Source organism: Meles meles, chromosome 4, assembly GCF_922984935.1.
Source record: "Meles meles chromosome 4, mMelMel3.1 paternal haplotype, whole genome shotgun sequence".
Classification (NCBI taxonomy): domain Eukaryota; kingdom Metazoa; phylum Chordata; class Mammalia; order Carnivora; family Mustelidae; genus Meles; species Meles meles.
The window spans coordinates 53,000,684-53,022,058 of record NC_060069.1 but is presented as its reverse complement, the minus strand read 5'-3'; the positions used below and the strand labels follow the sequence as shown (position 1 = coordinate 53,022,058).

Sequence of the window (21,375 nt, the reverse complement as noted above, 5' to 3'; positions counted from 1 at the left end):
TTTTCTACGACTCGCGGCTACCCAGGCTGAGCGGATCCCTGCGGCGGCGCGACTCTCTGACGTTTCCTCCTCTAATTGGCCCAGAGCTGCGGCTGCAATTCGGAGGCCTAACTGGCCGCCCGCGCCGCCTCGGAGGTGAAGTGTACTGCGCCGATTGGCTGCGAGGCGCCGGCCGCGTGTGATGTCCCGAGCAGCGATTGGCTCTCGCCTGCTGGGGGCTTCTCTCACGGGGACTCGGGACTCCCGGGAAGTGGACTGGCAGAGGAGGGGGCGAGCTAGCTGTCGCTGCGGACCGAGGAGGAGATCCCGGTGGGAGGCGGCCTCTCAGCGCCGGGTGGGCTGGTGAGCCGACGCGGCGGCGGCGGAGGCTGTAAGGAGCGCGTGGGCTAGGGACCGGCACAGAGGCCGGCACCGAGAAACCATGGCCCCGCAGAACCTGGGCACCTTCTGCCTGTTGCTGCTCTACCTCCTCGGGGCCGTGATCGCCGGGTGAGGAACAGGCATCCGCGGGCACGGGGCCCGTGAGTCTGTCAGTCTTGGCTGGGGATGAGGGAGCATTGCCAGACTGAGGGAGTGGAGAGGGGCGTTGCTGAGGTGAGGCGGTGGGGGCAGAAGAATGGGTGCTGTGGGCCCCGCTCGCGGGGGGTGGAGAGGAGAGCAATGGGTGGCACGAGTGAGAGGGGCTTAGGTCCAGAGGCCCCTGGAGCTAGATTTGCCCCAAAGAGTGGGATTTGGATGCACAGCCAGACACACCGTGGGGGTGGGGTTGCTGCTGAGCTGTAGAAGAGGGCCCTACAATGTATATAGCCTGCTGCCAGCCACTGAGGGGGCTGACATTAAAGTGGGTGGGTTATGATGCGAGGCTGAGTGAGGAAGTAGGAACAGACGGAGAAACCATTCTGGGACTGAAGGATATTGGATTGAGGGAGCAAGGCAGACTCTTTGGAGAGTTCTTGTACTTTCCGGTTTCTTGAGATAATTCAGCCTAAGCTGTCATCATGCTTCACTGTCTCTCTCTGTGGTATCTTCTTGAGAAGCTTTATGATCTTAGGACGGGGAAGAGCATTTCACCAACAGGTAGTGAGCCATTCAAGACCACACATACCCAACCCACTTATGAATTCTGTGCCTCTTAAGGAACCACTTAAAGTCTTACCTGTAGCATGAAGATAATAAGGTGCCCCCTGTATGAAGGGAGTAGGGCCACCTGAACTCTTAAGGATCCTTCCAGCCCTTTAGATCCATGGTATTAAAGCCTGGTGACCACAGGATACGATATGCTAGGCTCATGTTTTAGAATGTGGGAAATCTTAGCTTCTAACAATTCCTAAGTTTCTCTAACTGGAGGAGATGCTGGTTAGCAAAACTTTAAACTTTGAAGTGCTTGTTATTTCTTAAAAGTTTTTTTTCCCCTGTACATATATGCTTACATTTACTGTCATTTTTTTCTTGTAAAGCATTTTAAATTGCTAAAAAAATTAGTTTCTTCTAGGTAATGCTCTTTTGTTTTTCTTAGTATGTTTTTGTTAGTACTTCACTTAAAGCAACACATATCCTAAGATCTTTAAACAAAATGTCAGTATGAATTTGCTAATTCTGTAGCTTTAAATGCCAACCTTTTTTTGAAGGGGGGGCGGAGAAGAAGTGTTTTGGGAGCTATAATATTGATGCTGAACTATGCCAGCCATCTTCTCCCTGATTTTTCTGGGCTGTTACTTAGCCATTTTTATATTACGCATATTCTAAGTAAGCCTCATTCTTTAAAAAGCTCTTTTGTTATTAATTTTAGTGAACCTTTTTATTTAGTGCTTGTTTCAAGAGATCTCTGGGGCGTTTGCAGATTTTTGGGTGGAGTATAAAGCATCTAATTAATTTTCATGGAATCCCTTGGGGGGGGGTGATAATTTTTCAGACTTATACCTGAAATGATTAAATGACTTTCCAAAAATGGGACTAAGAGTTTATGAAATAATTTGTTCAATGTTCTGTCTTATATCTCCTAGCACCCCAGTGCATTTTATCCCCATTGCGTTTTAAAATCACCATCACTACTACATTAGCATGTCCATTGTGAACAACTTTCCCATCCTCTGTGTTGAGAAATGCATTTTCAGCATAAATTTTGATGGCTAAAGTGACTCTGGCAAAAGGAGTAGGTTTCTGTGATCATGCTTAATTATTCATTTCATTCAACGATTATTTTTATGGCATCTTCTATGGGCTGTAGTCCCTGCTCTGAAAATTTATTATAGTCTGTTCCATCCATTGGCCCTTCTTGCAAAGACTCCTTTTATAATTAATTTGGTTCCAGCATAGTCCCTTGCCAGGAGGTCAGTGAATCTGTACTTTATTTCCCAGCTCATGCCATATGTATATTTGTAGCTGCTGAGACTTTAGGCTCCTGCATATGGGCTTCAGCAGTTGTCTGTAATTAAGACTTGACCAAGACAAACCAGTATAACCACTAGCAATGACTGCAAGATTGAGATTTTCTTGCACTTTTAGAAAAATAACACCACAATTCATACATCCAAATGGATGTTATTCTTTCTTCAGGGTTCTTACTGGATTTTGGCTTAACCTCTATGGTAACCTCTCGAGTTAATTTCAGTCACTTCATGTTTAACATTCCAAACAAAGCTACTATTAGAACATTTATGTGATGGAATCTTTTTGAATAAAGAAAATCATCTTTTGGTTTTTATTTGACCTTTGGAAACAGCCAGAAGTCATGTAAGTCACTAATAGAGGGAAGGGAAGAGGAGAATGTTAATTTGATTATGTGGTTTTTGGTTGAAAATAACTTGTGACCATAAGTAAAATAGTTTTCTTGCCTGAAGATAGTTCTAAGAGATGTGTACCACAGATGTTTTGAATAATTCTAGCCAAGTTCAGAAAGTGCATAGCCTCTCACGGTGACTATTTCAATATATAAGACTCATCACAAATTCTGATGTGTTCTTTTTTTAGTCCTGCTTTTTTGTGTGTCACATGTATACCTTCATTTTCATACCTCTTTGCTCATATACAAACCTAAATGTAAAGGGAAAAATTTGGCTTTTAAAAATGTAATGTATAACTCTTTAATGAAGTACCCTCTCCCCCTCCCTATTCCCCAGGCGAGATTTCTATAAGATCTTAGGGGTACCTCGAAGTGCCTCTATAAAAGACATTAAAAAGGCCTACAGGAAACTAGCCCTACAGCTTCATCCTGACCGGAACCCTGATGATCCTCGAGCTCAGGAGAAATTCCAGGATCTAGGTGCTGCTTATGAGGTGAGTCAGGAAAAAGGATGAAGTATGAATAAAACCTACGGATAGAGAAAAGTCAGCATAACACAGAGTAACACTCCTTTCTTTCAGGTCACTTCTTTTTAAAAAAAGACGATAGATAAAAATAAAAGTAGTGCTTACTGCTATATTGTATATTAAGATTAGTATATGCTATTTCCTATTTTTTTTTAATACTAGTTTTTGTTTGATTAAGGAGATTCAGGTGAAAAAGATGAAAAAAAGATTGGTAGGCTAATGAGTAGACTGATTCAATTCAATTCAATTCAGTTCAATCATTCAATCAGTTTGGGAACTAGAGCCAGAAATAGAAACAAAATTTAGATGAGGTTTGTAGATCCACATGCGTACATGGAGCAGATGCATGACATGCAGGGCAGTTAAACGGTAAAACGTGACAGTGAATATTCTGCCTCCATGTTCAGAATCAACAGGGATTGTTGAGGACTGTGACAAACTGAAGCCTTCTTGCCCATTTTCAAGGGGACAGCTGTTACTCAAACCCAGCCAGTTTTTGCCCTGTACAAATGGAAACAGTGTTGCCAGATCATGTAATATTTTAAGAGATGTGGAAATCCAGATTTTTGTGTAATTCTTTTGATTGGAAGATGCTGGTAACTGATTCAATTTAAAAAATTTCTTTTTTGTGCAGATCAAACAAAACAGCTACAGTTTATAATTTGCAGCCTCTAATCATCTCATTTAATCTGCACTAGGATACCATAAAATATAACAGAGCTGGGCATATTCTTATTCCCATTTTTTATTCCATTGTTAATTACACCAAGGAATATTTTTTGAATGCTTAATAAATTACTTATTATGTGGAAAACTGTTGTACACAGATTCTTTCAACACTATGGTGAAAAAATTTTACAAATTTAAGTTCTAAGAATCTTTCATCTACTAGGAGGAAGCTATTTTTCATATGTTGCAATTCAGTTTTCCTCTAGAAATAGAGTAAGAGATCTGGATGGGGGAGGGGTTTCTGCCTTATTGAGATATAATTGACAAATAAAATGATAACATGTTTAATTTGTACATCATGATGATTTGATATATGTGTACATTGTGAAAGGACTCTTCCCATGTAACTAACTAACACATCCAGCACCTCACTTATTTGTTTCTTTTTATGGTGAGAACATTTAAGCTCTGCTTTCTTAGCAGATTTCAGTTTTTACATAACAGTGTTATCACTGTAGTGAGAACACTCCCATTTTTTTAAAAGGGCACAGGAAAAAATAATTTAACTCTGAAAGTTATGGAGCTAAAACTTTTGAATTCAAGTTAAATCCCTGGATAGTGAGAAGGCTGGAACAAAATCTGAAAAATATTTTTGTAGTGGGAAAAACCCCAAAGGTAAGCGATCCCAAAGCCTAAAATTAAAGAATCCACTGAACTAAAACAGTGATTTATACCCAGGAGAAAAAAGCTAATGGGCCCCCCCTTTCTTCTATTGACACCTTCAGGGCACCTATAGGACTGGAATTCCTAACCTAGGTCCCACAAATAAATTTGAGAGCATTGGTGGACTCTCTTAAATTATATGTAACATTTTGGTTCTTATTGATAATATGGATTCTATATTTTGTACTATTTTCCCATAAATATTTCCTTTTTTTGCTAGGAACCCAATAGTCCAAAATATTTTTTAGGGAAGCTGTTGCTAAGAATTTGTTATGTTCTTTAAAGAGGCTACCATGTTGGGGCATCTGGGTGGCTTAGTTGGTTGAGCATCCGGCTCTTGATTTCAGCTCAGGTCATGATTTCAGGGTCATGGGATCGAGACTTGCATCAGGCTTCGTGCTGAGTGTGGAGCCTGCTTGGGATTCTCTCTCTCCCTCACCCTCTGCCTTTCACCCACCACTCCCATGTTCATTCATTCTCTCTGTGTGTCTCTTAAAAAAACAAAAACCTTAGAGTCTACCATGTTCTTAAGCAGCAACCTAAGCAGGCTATATATAAATCATTTATGAGACTGCAGTTTATCTGACTCTAAGAACCTTTCTAGTCACTAGTTCAAATTTTCTTTTTTCTTTGTATCACTCATTTTGTTGCCTTTGGTCCTTAGATAAATTAGTGTTCACAAATCAAAATCCCAGTTAAATTGAAGAGTCTTCTGTGAATACAAATCTGTCTTCTCTACTAAACTGGGATTACTGCTGGCATCTTAATTAGTTGAGACTCTGGGTTGATTGGCCAATCATCTAAGAACCTTTATTTTCTTGGGCGCCTGGGTGGCTCAGTGGGTTAAAACCTCTGCCTTCGGCTCAGGTCATGATCCCAGAGTCCTGGGATCGAGCCCCACATCAGGCTCTCTGCTCTGTAGGGAGCCTGCTTCCCCCTCTCTCTCTGCCTGCCTCTCTGCCTAGTTGTGATTCCTCTCTGTCAAATAAATAAAATATTTAAAAAAAAAAAAAGAACCTTTATTTTCTTTTGAAAATAAAATAGTTTCCAAGACCATGGAATAAAATCACTTTCTTTGGACAGAAAAAAACTGAGAGGAAGTGAATTCTAATAGATAACTTTAAGGATAGTTTTGGGTGGGGGGGCACTTACTCCAGAAGTCTCTGCTGTCCATAAAAAGACTGACTTTAAAATAGTCTTTTGGGGTTTGTTTTTTTGTGTGTGTGGCTTTTTTTTTTTTTTTTAAGATTTTATTTATTTGTCAGAAAGAGAGCATAAGCAGGGGGAATAGCAGAGGCAAAGGGAGAATTAGGCTCCCTGCTGAGCAAGGATGCTGATGTGGGACTCAGTCCCAGGACCCTGGGATCATGAGCCGAAGATAGGTGCTTAGCTGACTGAGCCACCCAGATGTCCCTGTTTGGGGGTTTTGAAGTGGTATTTCTTATAGACCCAAATGTGGGGTTCATTTCTTTGTCGAGATAAGGTGGGCTCCCTGATCAGCGGAGAGCCTGCTTCTCCCTCTCCCTGCAGCTCCTGCCTACTTGTGCTCTCTCTCTGTCAAGTAAATAAATAAAATCTTAAAAAAGAAAAGAAAAAAAGAGAATGCTCTCTCTCAGGATGCCTGGGTGGCTCAGTCGGTTAAGCATTGCCTCCGGCTAAGGGCATGATCCTAGGGTCCTGGGATTGAGTCCCACATCGGGCTCCTTGCTTGGCGAGGAGCCTGCTTCTCCCTCTGCCTGCCACACCCCCTGCTTGTGCTCTCTCGTTTTCTCTCTCTCTCTCTGACAAATAAATAAAATCTTAAAAAAAAAACCAAAAAACCGGGGCGCCTGGGTGGCTCAGTGGGTTAAGCCTCTGCCTTTGGCTCAGGTCATGGTCCCAGAGTTCTGGGATCGAGCCCCGCATCGGGCTCTCTGCTCGGCAGGGAGCCTGCTTCCCCCTCTCTCTCTGTCTGCCTCTCTGCCTACTTGTGATCTTTCTCCCTCTGTCAAATAAATAGGTAAAATGCTTAAAAAAAAAAAAAATTAAAAAAAAAAAAAAAAAAAAGAAGTCAAGAGAAGAAAGCTACTGGCACATGCTTTAAATCAACCAGCAGTTTTCAGTAGCTCTATATTTAAAAAAAAAAACACAAAAAAAACAAAAAACCGACAATGTTCTCTCTCATACACTCAATTTCTTGTAACATGTAAGATAAATTTAGAAAAAGAAAATTTTTGCAGGGGCTTCTTACACATCACTCGGCCTATAGCCAAAAGTGTGTCCTGTTTATATATGCCAGGCAGGTCTTCCGTTTCTTTTGCTGAGTCAACAAGCCCCATCTACTTCCAGCCTCTCCTTCCCTGAGCCAGTGCAAGTATGGGTTTGAAATAACTTTCCCCGTCAATCTGCTGTCTAAATATTTAGATTCAAAATAACAAAGAAGGTATAAAATTATTTAGTTGTCAAAATTATATGTGTGGGTATACTTCAGATTTCTCTACATAGATGGGAAGCTTTTATTTTTTTTGGCAAGTTGAAAGCAGAGTTTAAAGAGTATGGAAGCTTACTTTGTTTTTAATACTCTTCAGTATTATAAATGGAATGGGCCCAATCTTTTCAAGCTGTGAAATAATCCTTGAGCAGTCTTCATAGAGCAGTGGTTTCTTTGTTTGTTTGTTTTACTCTCTGTAATTCAGACTCAGAGGTTTACAAACTTAAACATATATATGGCAGACAGGATTCTTCTACAAAAGGAATTCTACATAACTCCCAAATGGAAAAGGGATAATGAAAATATAGTAGTATAGACCTTTCTGAAGGGCCTATCATTTGATTCCCTTGACCTGTCGGTCTTCTAGTGTGTATGGGGTGGGGGTGGGGAGGCACATATATGGTGTGGACATGTAGGCCTGGACAGATTTTAAGGCTGTCCCATTTTGCTGCTGCTGTCACTAATGACAATCTGTCATAGTCCTATCCTAAACTATGGTTCAGAGATCTACTGTGTCATAGAGGTGAACAGCACAACCACAAGAATCAAACTGCATGGGAAATAAACCTGAGGAATTCATCTCACCTCTTTTCTGTTGTTGCCCTGCCCTTCACCCCCACATTGCTAATCTCAGATATGATTTTTATGTGACTAGGCCAATTTTGGTAACGACATGAATTGAGCACTGTGAAGTTCCAAAATGAGCAGTGCATCAAAGAATTTAGTCTGCTGAAGAAAATATATACTTGCCTTAATACCATACCGAATGAAAACTGCATTCTACAAAAATCATAGAGACAGTATCAGTCTAAAAATATAGCATAAATATGAATGTACCTTAATCGCATATAATGAACTCATGATCTTTTCCTCCACTGGCTTTTGGCCCCAGGTTCTGTCAGATAGTGAGAAACGGAAACAATATGATACTTACGGTGAAGAGGGATTAAAAGATGGTCATCAGAGCTCCCATGGAGACATTTTTTCACAGTAAGTAATTTGCCCATCTGCAAAGTTAGTATCTGAGAGTGGATCATTGGATGATTATTAAAGATTTATCCTTCCTCCATTGTTCAGAAGCTTTTGATGAAGAATGAAATTCAACTGATTCTTGACCAAAAGATCAGTCATCCTCTTCCCTGTGGGAATGCACTCTTCTATTTTCATAAAGCTCCAAAAAAGGTGGCCCTGAAAGTGCTGTCCATCCAGCTTACTGTGTCAGTCACATTGACCCTGATGATGTTGGGGGCCCTGTATGTTGGAAACCACTATGTGTTGTCTCTTCTCTTAGAATCTGCAAACTGTTAATGCACAAAGTTTTTCTCATAAGCAGAAAGAGTGAGGGAAATTCCTACTCCCATACCCAGAACTGGCTCTTTCATTCTGTCAACTAGAGAGGGGTATCTATGGTAATCAGAATTGGTGGAAGGAATTAGGGTAGAGGCTCTTTATCTCCTTTTGCACATCACTTTCTGGGAGTGCTAAATGGCTGGAATAATCCACGCCTTTCTCTCACTCTCTTTGAACCCCTCTTTATTGAATTTCTATATGCCCTGATAATGCCATGTAAGATCTTAATCTGGGGTTTCAAATCAAATTATAAACAAAAAAAAAGTTTGAGTGTGCATTCCTATGGGGAGAGGGTTTATTGCTTTCTTCTTAAAAGGGTTTTGTGAACCCTTTCCCAAAGAAAATTAAGAATCACTCTTGCATACAGTAGTTTCTCCCATTTAGTATTTGGGGGTAACTGTAGATTTTTCAGGACTTGTGAAGGTGTGTGAGTGGTATGATTAGGAAATCCTTCTCTTCCCCAGGATTGATTTGGTTGTGTTAGCCTACTAGGAAAGTGTCCTGTTCCCCTTGGCTATTAGAAGTGATACCAGAAAGAGAAAGCTCCCATCTGCAGCAACCACCTCCTCTCCCCAGACCCTGCAAATCCTCCCTGTCTGTTTTTGTTTAAGATTCAGGGAATCTATTCAGCAAGATTAGTTGGTGGGTGGGAGGGAGTTACCTAGCTGTCATCTACTTGCTAATATCTGAGGCTTCTTAACATCAAAAATTAATGTTAAGATTAGAACACCTGTACATTTGAAGGTCATTGTTTGTATTAATTCAAAGTGATGTTTTTGTTACTTAGAAAAATTGATTTAGGTTTTGTAGAGAACATAACTTCCTTTTTCTTAAGGTCCAGCATTCTACTAAGGCTGATGCTTTTTTAGCTTATTTAATTATGTACCCAAGAGTTTTATATAGAACAGTAGCTTCTTTAACTAGAGCTAGTTTCTAAATATACAAAGTGAACGCTAAAAATGTTCAAAATTACCATTAGAGTCAGCATCATCTGAGTTTATAAATACTATGCCCTTTTTCAGTAAGTCCATTATATCCTGATATTCCTCCATATTAAGACAAATTATTATTTTAGTGATTAACCCAACTTTGAATTCATTGGCATACTGTATTTATGCACTATGCTATATGTCTGGACAATATTTATTAAAAGGAACATTTTTTTGTGGCAGGGGCAATATAGTTGATATTGTATAAATTAAAAATTGTGTATGATGTATGACTCCAATGTATTAAAAATGTTTGGTTTTATACAATATGTGGGTAGGAGACAATATTGTATCCATGTGAAGAAAAGTAAATAATTGCAGATACGAGCTCTGCTTTCTTTTCCTGATGATTTTACACTTATCCACAGCTTCTTTGGAGATTTTGGTTTCATGTTTGGAGGAACCCCTCGTCAGCAAGACCGAAATATTCCAAGAGGCAGTGATATCATTGTAGATCTAGAAGTCACTTTGGAAGAAGTATATGCAGGAAATTTTGTGGAAGTAAGTTCAAACAATACAGCTATTCATACTAACTCCCAGAACTTGTTCTTTTGACCAAAAGCAAGGAATTTCTGAGTACCTTCTCTGTCTTCTGGGAGTCGGGGGAGTGACCAGATGTACCGAGTTGAGTTAATCATAATCGTTGGTTCATGGTGCACAGCTCTTGGTTCATGAACTCATCGCCCAGCCCAAGAACTAACTACAAGAAGACCACCACTCATATCTGCCCTGTGCTACCTCTGCTTCCATCCCTCCGCCTCCCTTCAGAGCTAGCTTCCCTCCTGAGTTTGGTCTTTATCGTTCCCTTGTTACTCTTGTCTGTTTGTTGTATTACCTGTGTATGAATACCTGAATAATATGTCGTTGTGTTTTCATTGTTTTTGACCTTGTAAAAATGGTATCACACCATACTTTACCTCCTGGGACTGGCTTCTTTCACTGTTCTGTTACCAAGGTGGGTACCTGTTGCTGTCACTGTAATTCTGCTGAACATAATCTTATTGTGAATTTTATTGTATCAGTGAGCATGTAGGTTATTTCCAGGGTGTTTTTTTTTTTTTTCCACCTCCTCACAGTGCTGTTTTGAACTTGTACCTACATCTAAGTACATGTGAGCAAGAATCTCTCTTGGGTGTCTATATGGAAGCATGAAATTGCTGGGGAATCTGAACTAGTGTGATGTGTACAAGATGCTTCTGTCTTGTTTTCTCCATTGGTGACTACCAGCACTTCCACCAGCAGTTCAGGAGATCCTGTAGGTCTTCTGCCCCTCTAAAACGGAATTATTAGACTTTTCAGTTTTTGCCCATCAAGTGGGCGGAAGTGTTATGTCATTGTGGTCTTGATTTGTATTTTCTTAGTTCATAATTAGGATAAACATCTTCATATGTTAAGTGGCCATATTTGTTTCCTCTCGTGAAATGTCTGTTCATATTTCGCCCATATTTTTTTTTGCCCTTATTGATTTCTAAGAATAGTTTATTCTTACTATTAACCTTTGTTGGCTGGAGGTAGCCAATCAGTTTGTAACTTGTGTTTCCATTATATTGAAGATTTATTTAAAATGAACAGAAGTAATTAATTTTAACGTGACCAAATTTATCAGTCTTTACTTTTATGGTTAGTTTTTGTATTTTGTTTAAGAAATTCTTTCTGGGGGACGCCTGAGTGACTCAGTGGGTTAAGCCGCTGCCTTTGGCTCAGGTCATGATCCTAGGTCCTGCGATTGAGTCCCGCATCCGGCTCCTTGCTTGGCGGGGAGCCTGCTTCTCTCTCTGCCTCTGCCTGCCACTCTGCCTGCTTGTGTTCTCTCTCTCTCTCTCTGACAAATAAATAAATAAAATCTTAAAAAAAAAAAAAAAGAAAGAAATTCTTTCTGGGGGATGCCTGGGTGGCTTAGTTGGTTAAGCGACTGCCTGCCTTTGGTTCAGGTCATGATCCTGGAGTCCTAGGATCAAGTCCCGAATCAGGCACCCTGCTTGACCGGGAGTCTGCTTCTCCCTCTGGCCCTCTCCCCTCACATGCTCTCTCTCTCTCACCCGCTCATTCTTTCTCTCTCAAATAAATAAATAAAATCTTTAAAAAAAAAAAAAAGAAAAAGAAAGAAATTCTTTTCTGCCCTGAAATCAGAAAACGGGTCACTTATATTTTCTACTAAAACTTTGGAATCTTTTCATTTGAGGTTATTCATCTCTTTTTAGTTCTGGAAATTTTATCTCTGTTATTTTTTCAAATACATAATCCTCTTTGTTGGCATTTCTCCTTCTATCTGCTCTTAACTTTCTTTTAAATATAAAAACAAACAAAAAACTCATTCTAGTTCTTTAGCCTTCTCTGCTTCCTTCTAGGAGAGTGCCTTATTTTGGACTTCTGCCTCACTATAGTCTTCAACTATGTTTATCCTAATAATATCCCATTGGCTGTTTTTTTATTTCAGTTCACGTTTTTATACGTAACAGCTGTACTGGATCCTTACATTATCGCTAATGTCTTTCCTTATCTCCTTAAATGTTACCATGCTTATTTTAAATTCTTGGCCTGTCTTCTCTAATACATTTGCTTAAAATATATGTTTCATCCAGTTTGTTGTCTTTTCTGCAGGTGGGGGTATATAGTTGGACTCCTCAAGTGTCTAGATTTTTTTTTTGGCCTTTGAGCTTGCATTTCCCCCATGGGTATCAGCAAGTCTCTTTCCCTGGTAGAGCATCTTGGGGCAAACCTTTTCGTAGTGGTTTTAACTGTGTTTTATTTGTCTATGTTCTTGAAGGTTTTTTTGGTTTTTTGGTTTTGTTTGGTGTCTGGGGTCTGTTGTTTTGGAAGAGGGGGCCAAACAGTGCTTGTCCCAAAGCAGTTCAAGAGAGAGATGAGAGCAGAACTTCAACTACTTTTCTCTAGCATCTCCGCAGTGGCCCCTACTAGCTGCTGCCCCAAGCTGTAGCCACCACACTGTACACATGCCAGTTCCAAACAGCCTTCCATCTCTGGAATTTTCTAACCAATTGTGTGTTATAATTGTTTCCTGAAATCCATGTTTTCTTTTAGTTTTTAGAGGATTTTGGAGGAGATAACCAGTAGCCCATGCTTACGTACCAGCTTGACAGGAAGCATTCTCATTAGTTGTGCTTTTGCTCCGAGTAGTTGAAAGAAGACTGGATAGTTACAGAGGGTGCACAGGCTTCCAGTACAGTGCTTCAGTCTGAAAGCAGGGGGAGGGGCACTGAGTATTCGGGACATCTCTCCTTCAAAAGCAAGATAGGTTGTTGAGGTGGGAGAAGGTGGTGAGCCTAATGAGCTCCCTTGTTCCCTTCAGACATGTTGTCTGCAGTCATTACTAATACCTTGTGTACATCACTCTTTGCAGTTAGCGCATCCCTAACAAAAATCCAGTTGTTGTAAAGGATGTCTGTGACCTTGCCATTTAAATGACCCATGGAAAATTCTTTTTCAAGGAAAAATGACCTTGAAGAAAGCATAGTAATTAAAAGCACAGACTTCGGAGCTAGACTGCCTGATTTCAAATACCGGCTCTGCCATATATTAGTTACGTGACCTTGGTCATGTTCCTGAACCTTTCAGTGCCTTCATTACTTCCCTTATAAAACGGAGACCGTATTAGTATCTACTTCATGAGGTTGATGCAAGGATCAAACGAGTTCACGTATGTAAAAGTGATCAGAACATTGTTTGGCATGGAGTAAGTGTCATAGAGTGTCTGCTCTAATTACTGTTGTCATTTATTCCATTGACCTAGGCTTTCATGTATTTGTGGGCTGTAAGGGGCTTTCCTCCCAAGTGTCTTTGTCATCCTGCTGTGTGAACATGCGCTGTGTGATTAGTGTCTGACTGATGAAACAGGCAAAACCCGGAATATAGTTCTTCATGTGTCTGGGTTCCCACGTACCTTGAGGGAGCAGTGTGTCTGGTTGCAGGCAGCGACAAAGAGATGATCATTGTGTCCCTCAAATGTTCAGTATCTGACGTGAGATAGTAGTGGGCAACCGTCCTAAATGGAGTTGCCTGAAACAAGGAAGTGTTTTCATTAGATTTATCATAGCTAATGGTATGGTGGCAGCTAATACCAGCTTTTCAAGTCCATGGTTGTTCTCCAGGGGTTGTGCTTTGCACAGCTCAGATTTCTTAAAAGATAGCAATTCTGTGAACGGCTTCAACTCAGTGGTGTTTAGTTGTGCCTTAGAAATGCCAATATCATCCACCTCATTTTTCGGTTCTCTTCTTTCTTAATCCCCTCTCTCTCCTCCAGTTTCAGACGTGGAATTGTTTAAGTATCCGTTTGCTTCATTCCTGCATGGGTTGGGGGCTGATTTGTAACTCCACAAAGGCTTCTGTCAGCATTAGGTCTCCCTGGGGGATGGCTTGCCAGAGAAGGGAACATTCCAGCCCCAGCATCTGTGCAGCCCTGATCAGCTGAGGAAACCAGAGGCTCTTTTATAGGGAAAGAAGCTGATGTTGTTTATGTACTTCTTAGGTAGTTCGAAACAAACCTGTGGCAAGGCAGGCTCCGGGCAAACGAAAATGCAACTGCCGGCAAGAGATGCGCACTACCCAGCTGGGCCCAGGGCGTTTCCAGATGACCCAGGAGGTGGTCTGTGATGAGTGCCCTAATGTCAAGTAAGTAAGCACGTCAAGTATGGTCAAGTGAGCACCTTCTCTGTTCCACCGAGAGACACTCATCCTCTCACTTGTCTCATAAAATGCTCGTGGTCCATACCGAGACTTTTTCCCCCTATCTCCCGACACCCTCCTTTCTCTCTCTTTCTCACGTTCCACCAGCGGATAGAGCAATGACATGTACCTTTTTATTTTTCCCAAAAGTATGTCTCCTATATCTCCTTCTGTGTTTCTGAACTAATAAGCTGTGCTCTTTATCTCTGAATATACTTAGCAAATGTTAGTTACATTTTTCCTACTTGGAATAGTAGAGCAGTCATATATATCCAGCTAACACTGCAGATGAGAGAAGTACTGTTTGCTGATTATGTCATAAATATAACTATTTAATTGACTGTATATTATATATATATCAAAACTAGATCAGTTCTTTGTGGGATCAGGAAAAATATCAGATAGGATAAACTTTGCTTCTGATTCCTGTCCTTCCAGATGGAAATTTATGTAAGAGTGAGTAGTTTTCTCTATTATTGATCACTCAGCTTAAAGTAATCAGTCTACTGCAGGCTTCTTTGGAGGCAACAGCCACAAGATTGTATAATAAATAGTAGTTTTGCCCTGACTTTTGGCATGTAGGAGATATAAATAGATCTCAGATGACTGTGTCAACTAGAGACATGGAATAGTCTTTCAAGAAACAACTCTTATAGAACAGAAAAAATTAATTATGTGGAGTTTGGTTTGTATTTTCATTTTTTTCTTTTTAAATTCTATTTCAGACTAGTGAATGAAGAACGAACACTAGAGGTAGAAATAGAACCTGGGGTGAGAGATGGCATGGAGTACCCCTTTATTGGAGAAGGTGAAACGCTGATATTGATGTTTTACTGTCATAATTCTGTGTTCTCTGTGTGCTTGTGAATACCAGCCACCCCCACCTCAATCATACCTAATGACCACGTAGTAAATACATGTATCATTTCCAACACTCTCCAGTCAGTTTTAGGGCGCAAAAAGCCTTTCATGGCCTTCCTCGATGTTCACCTTAAACCATAGCACTACAGATTATCTTCAGAATACCATGGCCAAAAGTTAACTACCTAGTAACTTTTTATCTAGTAGTCTAAGTTATATCAAAATTTAGGGTGTTCAGACCCTAATGGATTAATTTTAACTCAGCAGTGAAAGAAGATATGTAGCTCTGGTTGGCATTAATCAAAGGCTCTCAGACCTCCCCTTTGATGTTTCTGAAAGAAAAGAAGCTTTAAGACTTTAGGTTCAAAAACAGCAATGAATCTTTCTTTGTTTAGGAAACAGGTGAAGTTATTTATTCTGTGCCTGAGATACGGGTGATCTTCACTAATAATCCGAAACTTGATATAACCAGTTAAAGATATTGCTCTCAATAGACTTGATAGACCACACCTAAGGTAGTGGCTTTAAAAAATTCTCCTAAACTGCAGATAGATTTGTAGCATGCATAATGTGCGACTTAAATGTGCCATCATCTCTTTGAACTAGGTGAGCCTCACGTGGATGGAGAGCCAGGGGACCTGCGGTTCCGAATCAAAGTTGTCAAGTAAGTGATCGGATCTTGGAGACCTTCTCTTTAGCCCCTGCTTTTCAGATGAGTTGAATTAGGATAGAGACAAATGGATAGCCACCGGGACACCTGGTCACCGGGACCAGAGAATAGAGTTTATTCTCTGTCCATGCCCTTCATACCCTAAACGATCATTTGTAACTCTACGACAATACTGAAAATTTGGGGTTGTGGCTGAGGATTGAGCTGTTAACATATTTACTCAGGACCTACAAAACCAAAAGATGTTGGAAGGAAAAACTGATAAGACAAGTAAGGAGTTGTAAAAGAGAGGCAAACACAAATAGGACTCAAGGAGACCTGAGATTTCGACTGAGGAAGCATGGCACCATACAAGGATGGAAGACTTGAGATAGAAAGTACCTTCTATTACATAATCTGCAGCTCTCTTTAGCATGCAGTGCTGCTTATATAAGAATTTTGCCCGGGACTCAAGCTTTCTGGCTTTTTTTCTTTCTCTCCTGTTACCACCTTGAGAAGCAGTGATACCTCTGCTTCTAAGGACTCATTGAAACAAGTTTCCCACGTAAATATGGAGAAATGGGCCCTCACTGCCTAGGACTTTCCCCAGCTTCCTTACCTACTTTATCTTTCTCACATCTTCACAGAGAAACTTGAACATGTGCTATTCCCTGAATAAATATGGTACCAATAAATAAATAAATAAATAATAAAAAATAAAAATAAATGTGGTACCTCTTAGGTCCTGGTCTTTGCCAGAATTCCCTCGTACCCCAACTCCCCCACGCCCCTCCCCCATTTCCACCATATCTGTGTCTCTAGAGCTGACCTGGCCTTGAGCCCAGCTCTGGAGACCTTCCCAAACCCATTCCTGATGGCCATCGCCCAGTCCTCGCTGCCAGAAGTTGTCTTTCTCTTTTCTATAATCTAATTACTCCTACTTTTACTTATGTGCTCTGCCTTCCCCTGATTTATAAGCTCCTAAAGCTTAGGATTTAATAAATCTTACAGAACTTTGTAGTTTCAACTAATACTATACACAAAGGAATATCTAATAAATGTTTATTGTTTGAAAGAATGGTATTCATCCTTTCCACAAGATTTTTCTAAAACATTTTTGAACGCTTTCCAAAGAAAGATGGAAAATTTTGATTTTTACCTTGTTCTGTTTTTAGACACCCAATATTCGAAAGGAGAGGAGACGATTTATACACAAATGTGACAATCTCACTAGTGGAGTCTCTGGTGGGCTTTGATATGGATATTACTCACTTGGATGGCCACAAGGTAAACACACCAATTTTCCTGCTTCCTGTCCTTTTAAAACCTTCATGTGGGTGGTTTGGGGATTACATGTTTGATTTCTCTTTTTATTTTGAAAATGTATTTCTTTGGCTTGCAGTGTCCTAGTGATGTTTCCCTTGTCCCTTCATCTTTGATGCTGTGCTGAACTGTGATAGGAGCTCTGGACACCAGTGCTCACTAGAAGCCATGTGTTGTATTTCAAGAGTCCTAATCCAGTCACATACTCTTTTGCTTTCTTTCTTTCTTTTTTTTTTTTTTAAATATTTTATTTATTTATTTGACAGACGGAGATCACACGTAGGCAGAGAGGCAGGCAGAGTGAGAAGGGGGAAGCAGGCTCGCCGCTGAGCAGAGAGACCGATGCGGGGCTCGATCCCAGGACCCTGGGAATATGACCTGAGCCGAAGGCAGAGGCTTTAACCCATTGAGTCACCCAGGCGCCCCATCTTTTTTTTTTTTTTTTTAATTAAGATTGTATTTATTTATTTGAGAGAGAGGCATAGATTGTGAGAGAGAGCATGAGTGGGGAGGAGAGAGAGAAGCAGGCCTCCTGCTGAGCAGGGAGTCCGATGTGGGACCCGATCCCAGGACCCTGAGATCATGACCTGAGTCAAAGGCAGACGCTCGACAAACTGAGCCACTCAGGTGCCCCCTACCCTTTTGCTTTCTAGGTACATATTTCCCGGGATAAGATCACCAGACCAGGAGCCAAGCTATGGAAGAAAGGAGAAGGGCTCCCCAACTTTGACAACAACAACATCAAGGGCTCTTTGATAATCACTTTTGATGTGGATTTTCCAAAAGAACAGTTAACAGAGGAAGCAAGAGAAGGTGAGCAGTCTAATGAGAGAGAGAACATATGTGCGCGTGTGTATATGTCTATGGTATGTGACTATGAGAACAGTGGTTAAAGAGGATGGGTAACAAAAACAAAACCCTCCAGGACATCAGACAGCAAGCACAGGACCAGAAAATGAACTTGACTTCCTGTAAAGGAGATATTCAGAATTCTTCTGTCACTACTTTACAAAGAGCTGTATGAGCTGGGCTTTGAAACCGAGGATGTGTGAGTGTGAATGCATGTGAATTGGAATCATATAAAACAAACTAGCTGGACCAAACCATAAAGGGAAGTATCAGGTAGACATTAGCAGGGCTAGAGGCTCAGAGGGGTGGCATCAGCAAGGGCTGCTTGAGGCAAGGGGCCTGTTGGTGCATCCTAATTAGGAAGAGGAAGGTGAATGGTGAAAGAGGTCAAAACTGAAAAGAGGACAAGGAAGAAGGGACGGAAGATAACTGAAGAGCTTTACTTCCTTTTTGATGGCCTCTTCTCATTTCTCATTTGATAGGGTTTTGTGGGATATGTGTGTGGTCTGTGTGCCTGAGAGACAGAAAGAGACAAGGGGCAGTCTTGGACATACATGTGCCTGTGGGGGGTTGAGGGGATCCACATGCAATAGACTTGAACATGGGTAGTTATTTGTTTAATTCAGATCCACAGTTGTCGTACAGCCTTTTATGAGCCTTCCCATGAAACCTGCTCTTTAAACTCTACAGAAATCACCTTTTATTGATGGAATCACTTGTTCCCTCTTTTTTCAGGTATCAAACAGCTACTGAACCAAGGATCAGTGCAGAAGGTATACAATGGACTGCAAGGGTATTAAGAGTGAATAAAATTGGACTTTGTTTAAAATAAGTGAATCAGCGATATTTATTATCTACAGGGGGGTTTTTTGTGTGTGTTTTTGTTCTTATTTTCAATATGCAAGTTTGGCTTAATTTTTTTTTCCTAATGATCGTCATGAGATGAATAAGAGGGCTTAAGAATTTGTCCATTTGTGTTCAGAAAAGGCTGGCCAGTAAAAGGTTTAATAATACCTCTCCCTTTGGGGATTTAATGTCTGGTGCTGCTGCCTGAGTTTCAAGAATTAAAGCCGCAAGAGGACTCCAAGAGCAAAGAAACACAATATAAAGGGGTGGGATTAATTGTTAGCTATTTCATTCAAAATGACAACTGGAGAAGTCTGTTTTTAAATACATTTTGTTGCTATTTTCTTCTTGACTCGTTTCTTGTTGGTTTAGCTACCTTGTTGTCCTTCCATCTCCATCTGGTCACTTTCCCTTGATCTGCCCAGTGTCCCCCGGCTTCCTGTGGCTAGTTGGGTTGTCCTTGTGGACACACAAGTCTGCAAAAGGGTGGTAATGATCCAGTCCCCATGCCCAAGTAAACACACACGGTATCTTCTAGAAAGAAACTTGAAGGAACTGAGTAGATTAGAGATGGGATACTGAGTCAAGATTACACAAAGATCTAATTGTCCCTGAGAAATTACATTTCCTCTCATTTAATCCAGGAATAATCTAATAGAAATACTTTACTGTTCAGAAAGCACTTTTCATATACACAATCTCAGTTGACCTCATGATTAAAAAGCCTTTGGTTTGTGTTAGGAACTAGCAGTACCACTGGTTCTAGAAAATGAATGTGGGGTAGACCTGCAGAATCCTTTTGGCTCCCTGAGTGGCCCCTGATTCAGAAGGCATGTGGCTTGAGTCTGTCTGACTTTTGAACCTCCTTCACCCTTCTACAGGCCCATCACACTATTCTTTGTATACTTCGGGCTTCTCACCTTAGCTAGTGAGCGGTGCAATAGTATGGAACAATTTCTGTTGCTGGGTGTGTGCAGCTGCCTTCCTGCCATCTGTGGAGTTCCAGCAGCATTCCCATCTCTGTCTGTTCAGGTAGCCAATGCTACTATTTGCCTTTTTATTGCATTTTGCCCTGATTTACAAAAATGAGTGGAATGGGGGGAAAAGGAAAATACCAATTTAGAACAGTTAAGAGGAAAAGCTGTGGCACACTTTTAACCTCAGTCAGATACTATTTGGACTTAAGGACAACTGCGTGTTCGCCTACGAAGGAAAGAAAAAAATTAAAAGGCTTATTTGAAATGCTGGAAATTATTTTGTACATACATATTTAGTGGACTTGTATATTTGATGTTCACTATGTACTGAGTTACCTACTTGAATTTCTTAGACATAATTTCCTGTCCATTTCTTAGTCCAAGAGAACTGTTGATCATTACCTGCCCTTGCTTGTCCCTCTCTTTCTAAGATTTTTCCAAGAGTCAGTCACATCCTAAGAGCTATTATTACTTGTCTTGGCTAGAACGATCCCATAGAGATAGTGTTTTTGCTATAATAAGAATGTTAAGGGTCTTTGTCACTCCAGTTAATCCATGGTCCAGACAGCCATGATTTGAGAAGTTAAAAAAATACTCTTTCATCATTTGACAGCTTCAGTTCACTTTAAGCTTTATCTGAAGCACATAGTAACATGGAAAGATTTGTATCAAAATTCCATAGATTCTTCTCATTATAAACCATTGGGGCAGAATAGTGGTGGTGGGAAATGATGGGAAGATCTTAAAACCAGGATCCAGAGCCCAAGCTTTTTGCACTATGGTGTACAACTGTTTTCCCAGAACTTCGTGCCATCCACAATTGGAGTGCTGGTCCTTGGGACAGCTAGCTCCCTACCAAGTAGACTAAAGATAAACATCTATCTGGGAACATTGCAGAGAGGGTTCTTGGGCATGGAAGATTGTAGCCACCATATGTATGTTCTTTTCAACCAGAAGCTTCTACATATTACAGAGTTGTCAAGTGAGGAACCGTGAAAATTTGCCCTCTTTCTGAGTAAAATATATTTGTTGAGTGCTTACTATAAGCCAGGTTCTGTTCAAGTACTTGATATGGATGAGCTCATTTATATGGAAATGAAGCTGTTACCCTCCGTGTGAGGCTGAGGAAATTGTTTCATGTCACAGCCTACAGGTGGTGGGACCAGCATTTGAACCCAAGCAGTCTGCTCCAGTATGCAGAGAATTTGATCAAAGGGAATACAAACCCAAACTGTCACAGAATACCACACTGTGAGTTTTTCATTTCTTCGGTGGCCTTTGAAGCACAAACCTTCCGGTGATTCTGAGGTTTCAAGCTTATCGCCATGGCTCACTTTCAAGAGGAACTGGCCAAGCTGAGAAGTAGCTATGGGCTAGTAGCCATGAGTGTGTTGTCCCTGAAATTTTGGTGGTAGTATATGAATCCAGAATGACCATGGAATTTCAGATGATCTGGCCAAACTCTGGGTAATTCCTAGAGTACACAGATATCTTTTCTTTAACTCTCACTATAGAACCTGAGAGCCCCCTCAGTGATCTGGACATAGGTCCAGGAAGAAGACACCCTGACGGATATGCCCCACGGTTGCCCGGAAAGCAGTCTGTGAATCTGCAGGGTTCTCAGCAGTTAGCTCAAATGAAACCGTGCCTAGCCCCACATCTGAGGTTCTTTTTTTT

At 40.8% G+C, this 21,375-nt stretch overlaps 1 protein-coding gene across 1 annotated transcript; it reads left to right on the top strand.

Annotated features, from left to right (window-relative positions):
* Positions 1–211: 211 nt before the first annotated feature.
* DNAJB11 (DnaJ heat shock protein family (Hsp40) member B11) lies at positions 212–19,073 on the top strand. The gene is made up of 10 exons (XM_046001786.1): positions 212–489; positions 3,120–3,276; positions 8,064–8,161; positions 9,879–10,011; positions 13,997–14,139; positions 14,919–15,001; positions 15,661–15,718; positions 16,879–16,990; positions 17,680–17,839; positions 18,611–19,073. Exons 1-10 carry the CDS (start codon positions 422–424, stop codon positions 18,673–18,675), a joined length of 1,077 nt encoding a protein of 358 aa, XP_045857742.1. The 5' UTR covers positions 212–421; the 3' UTR covers positions 18,676–19,073.
* Positions 19,074–21,375: the final 2,302 nt, after the last annotated feature.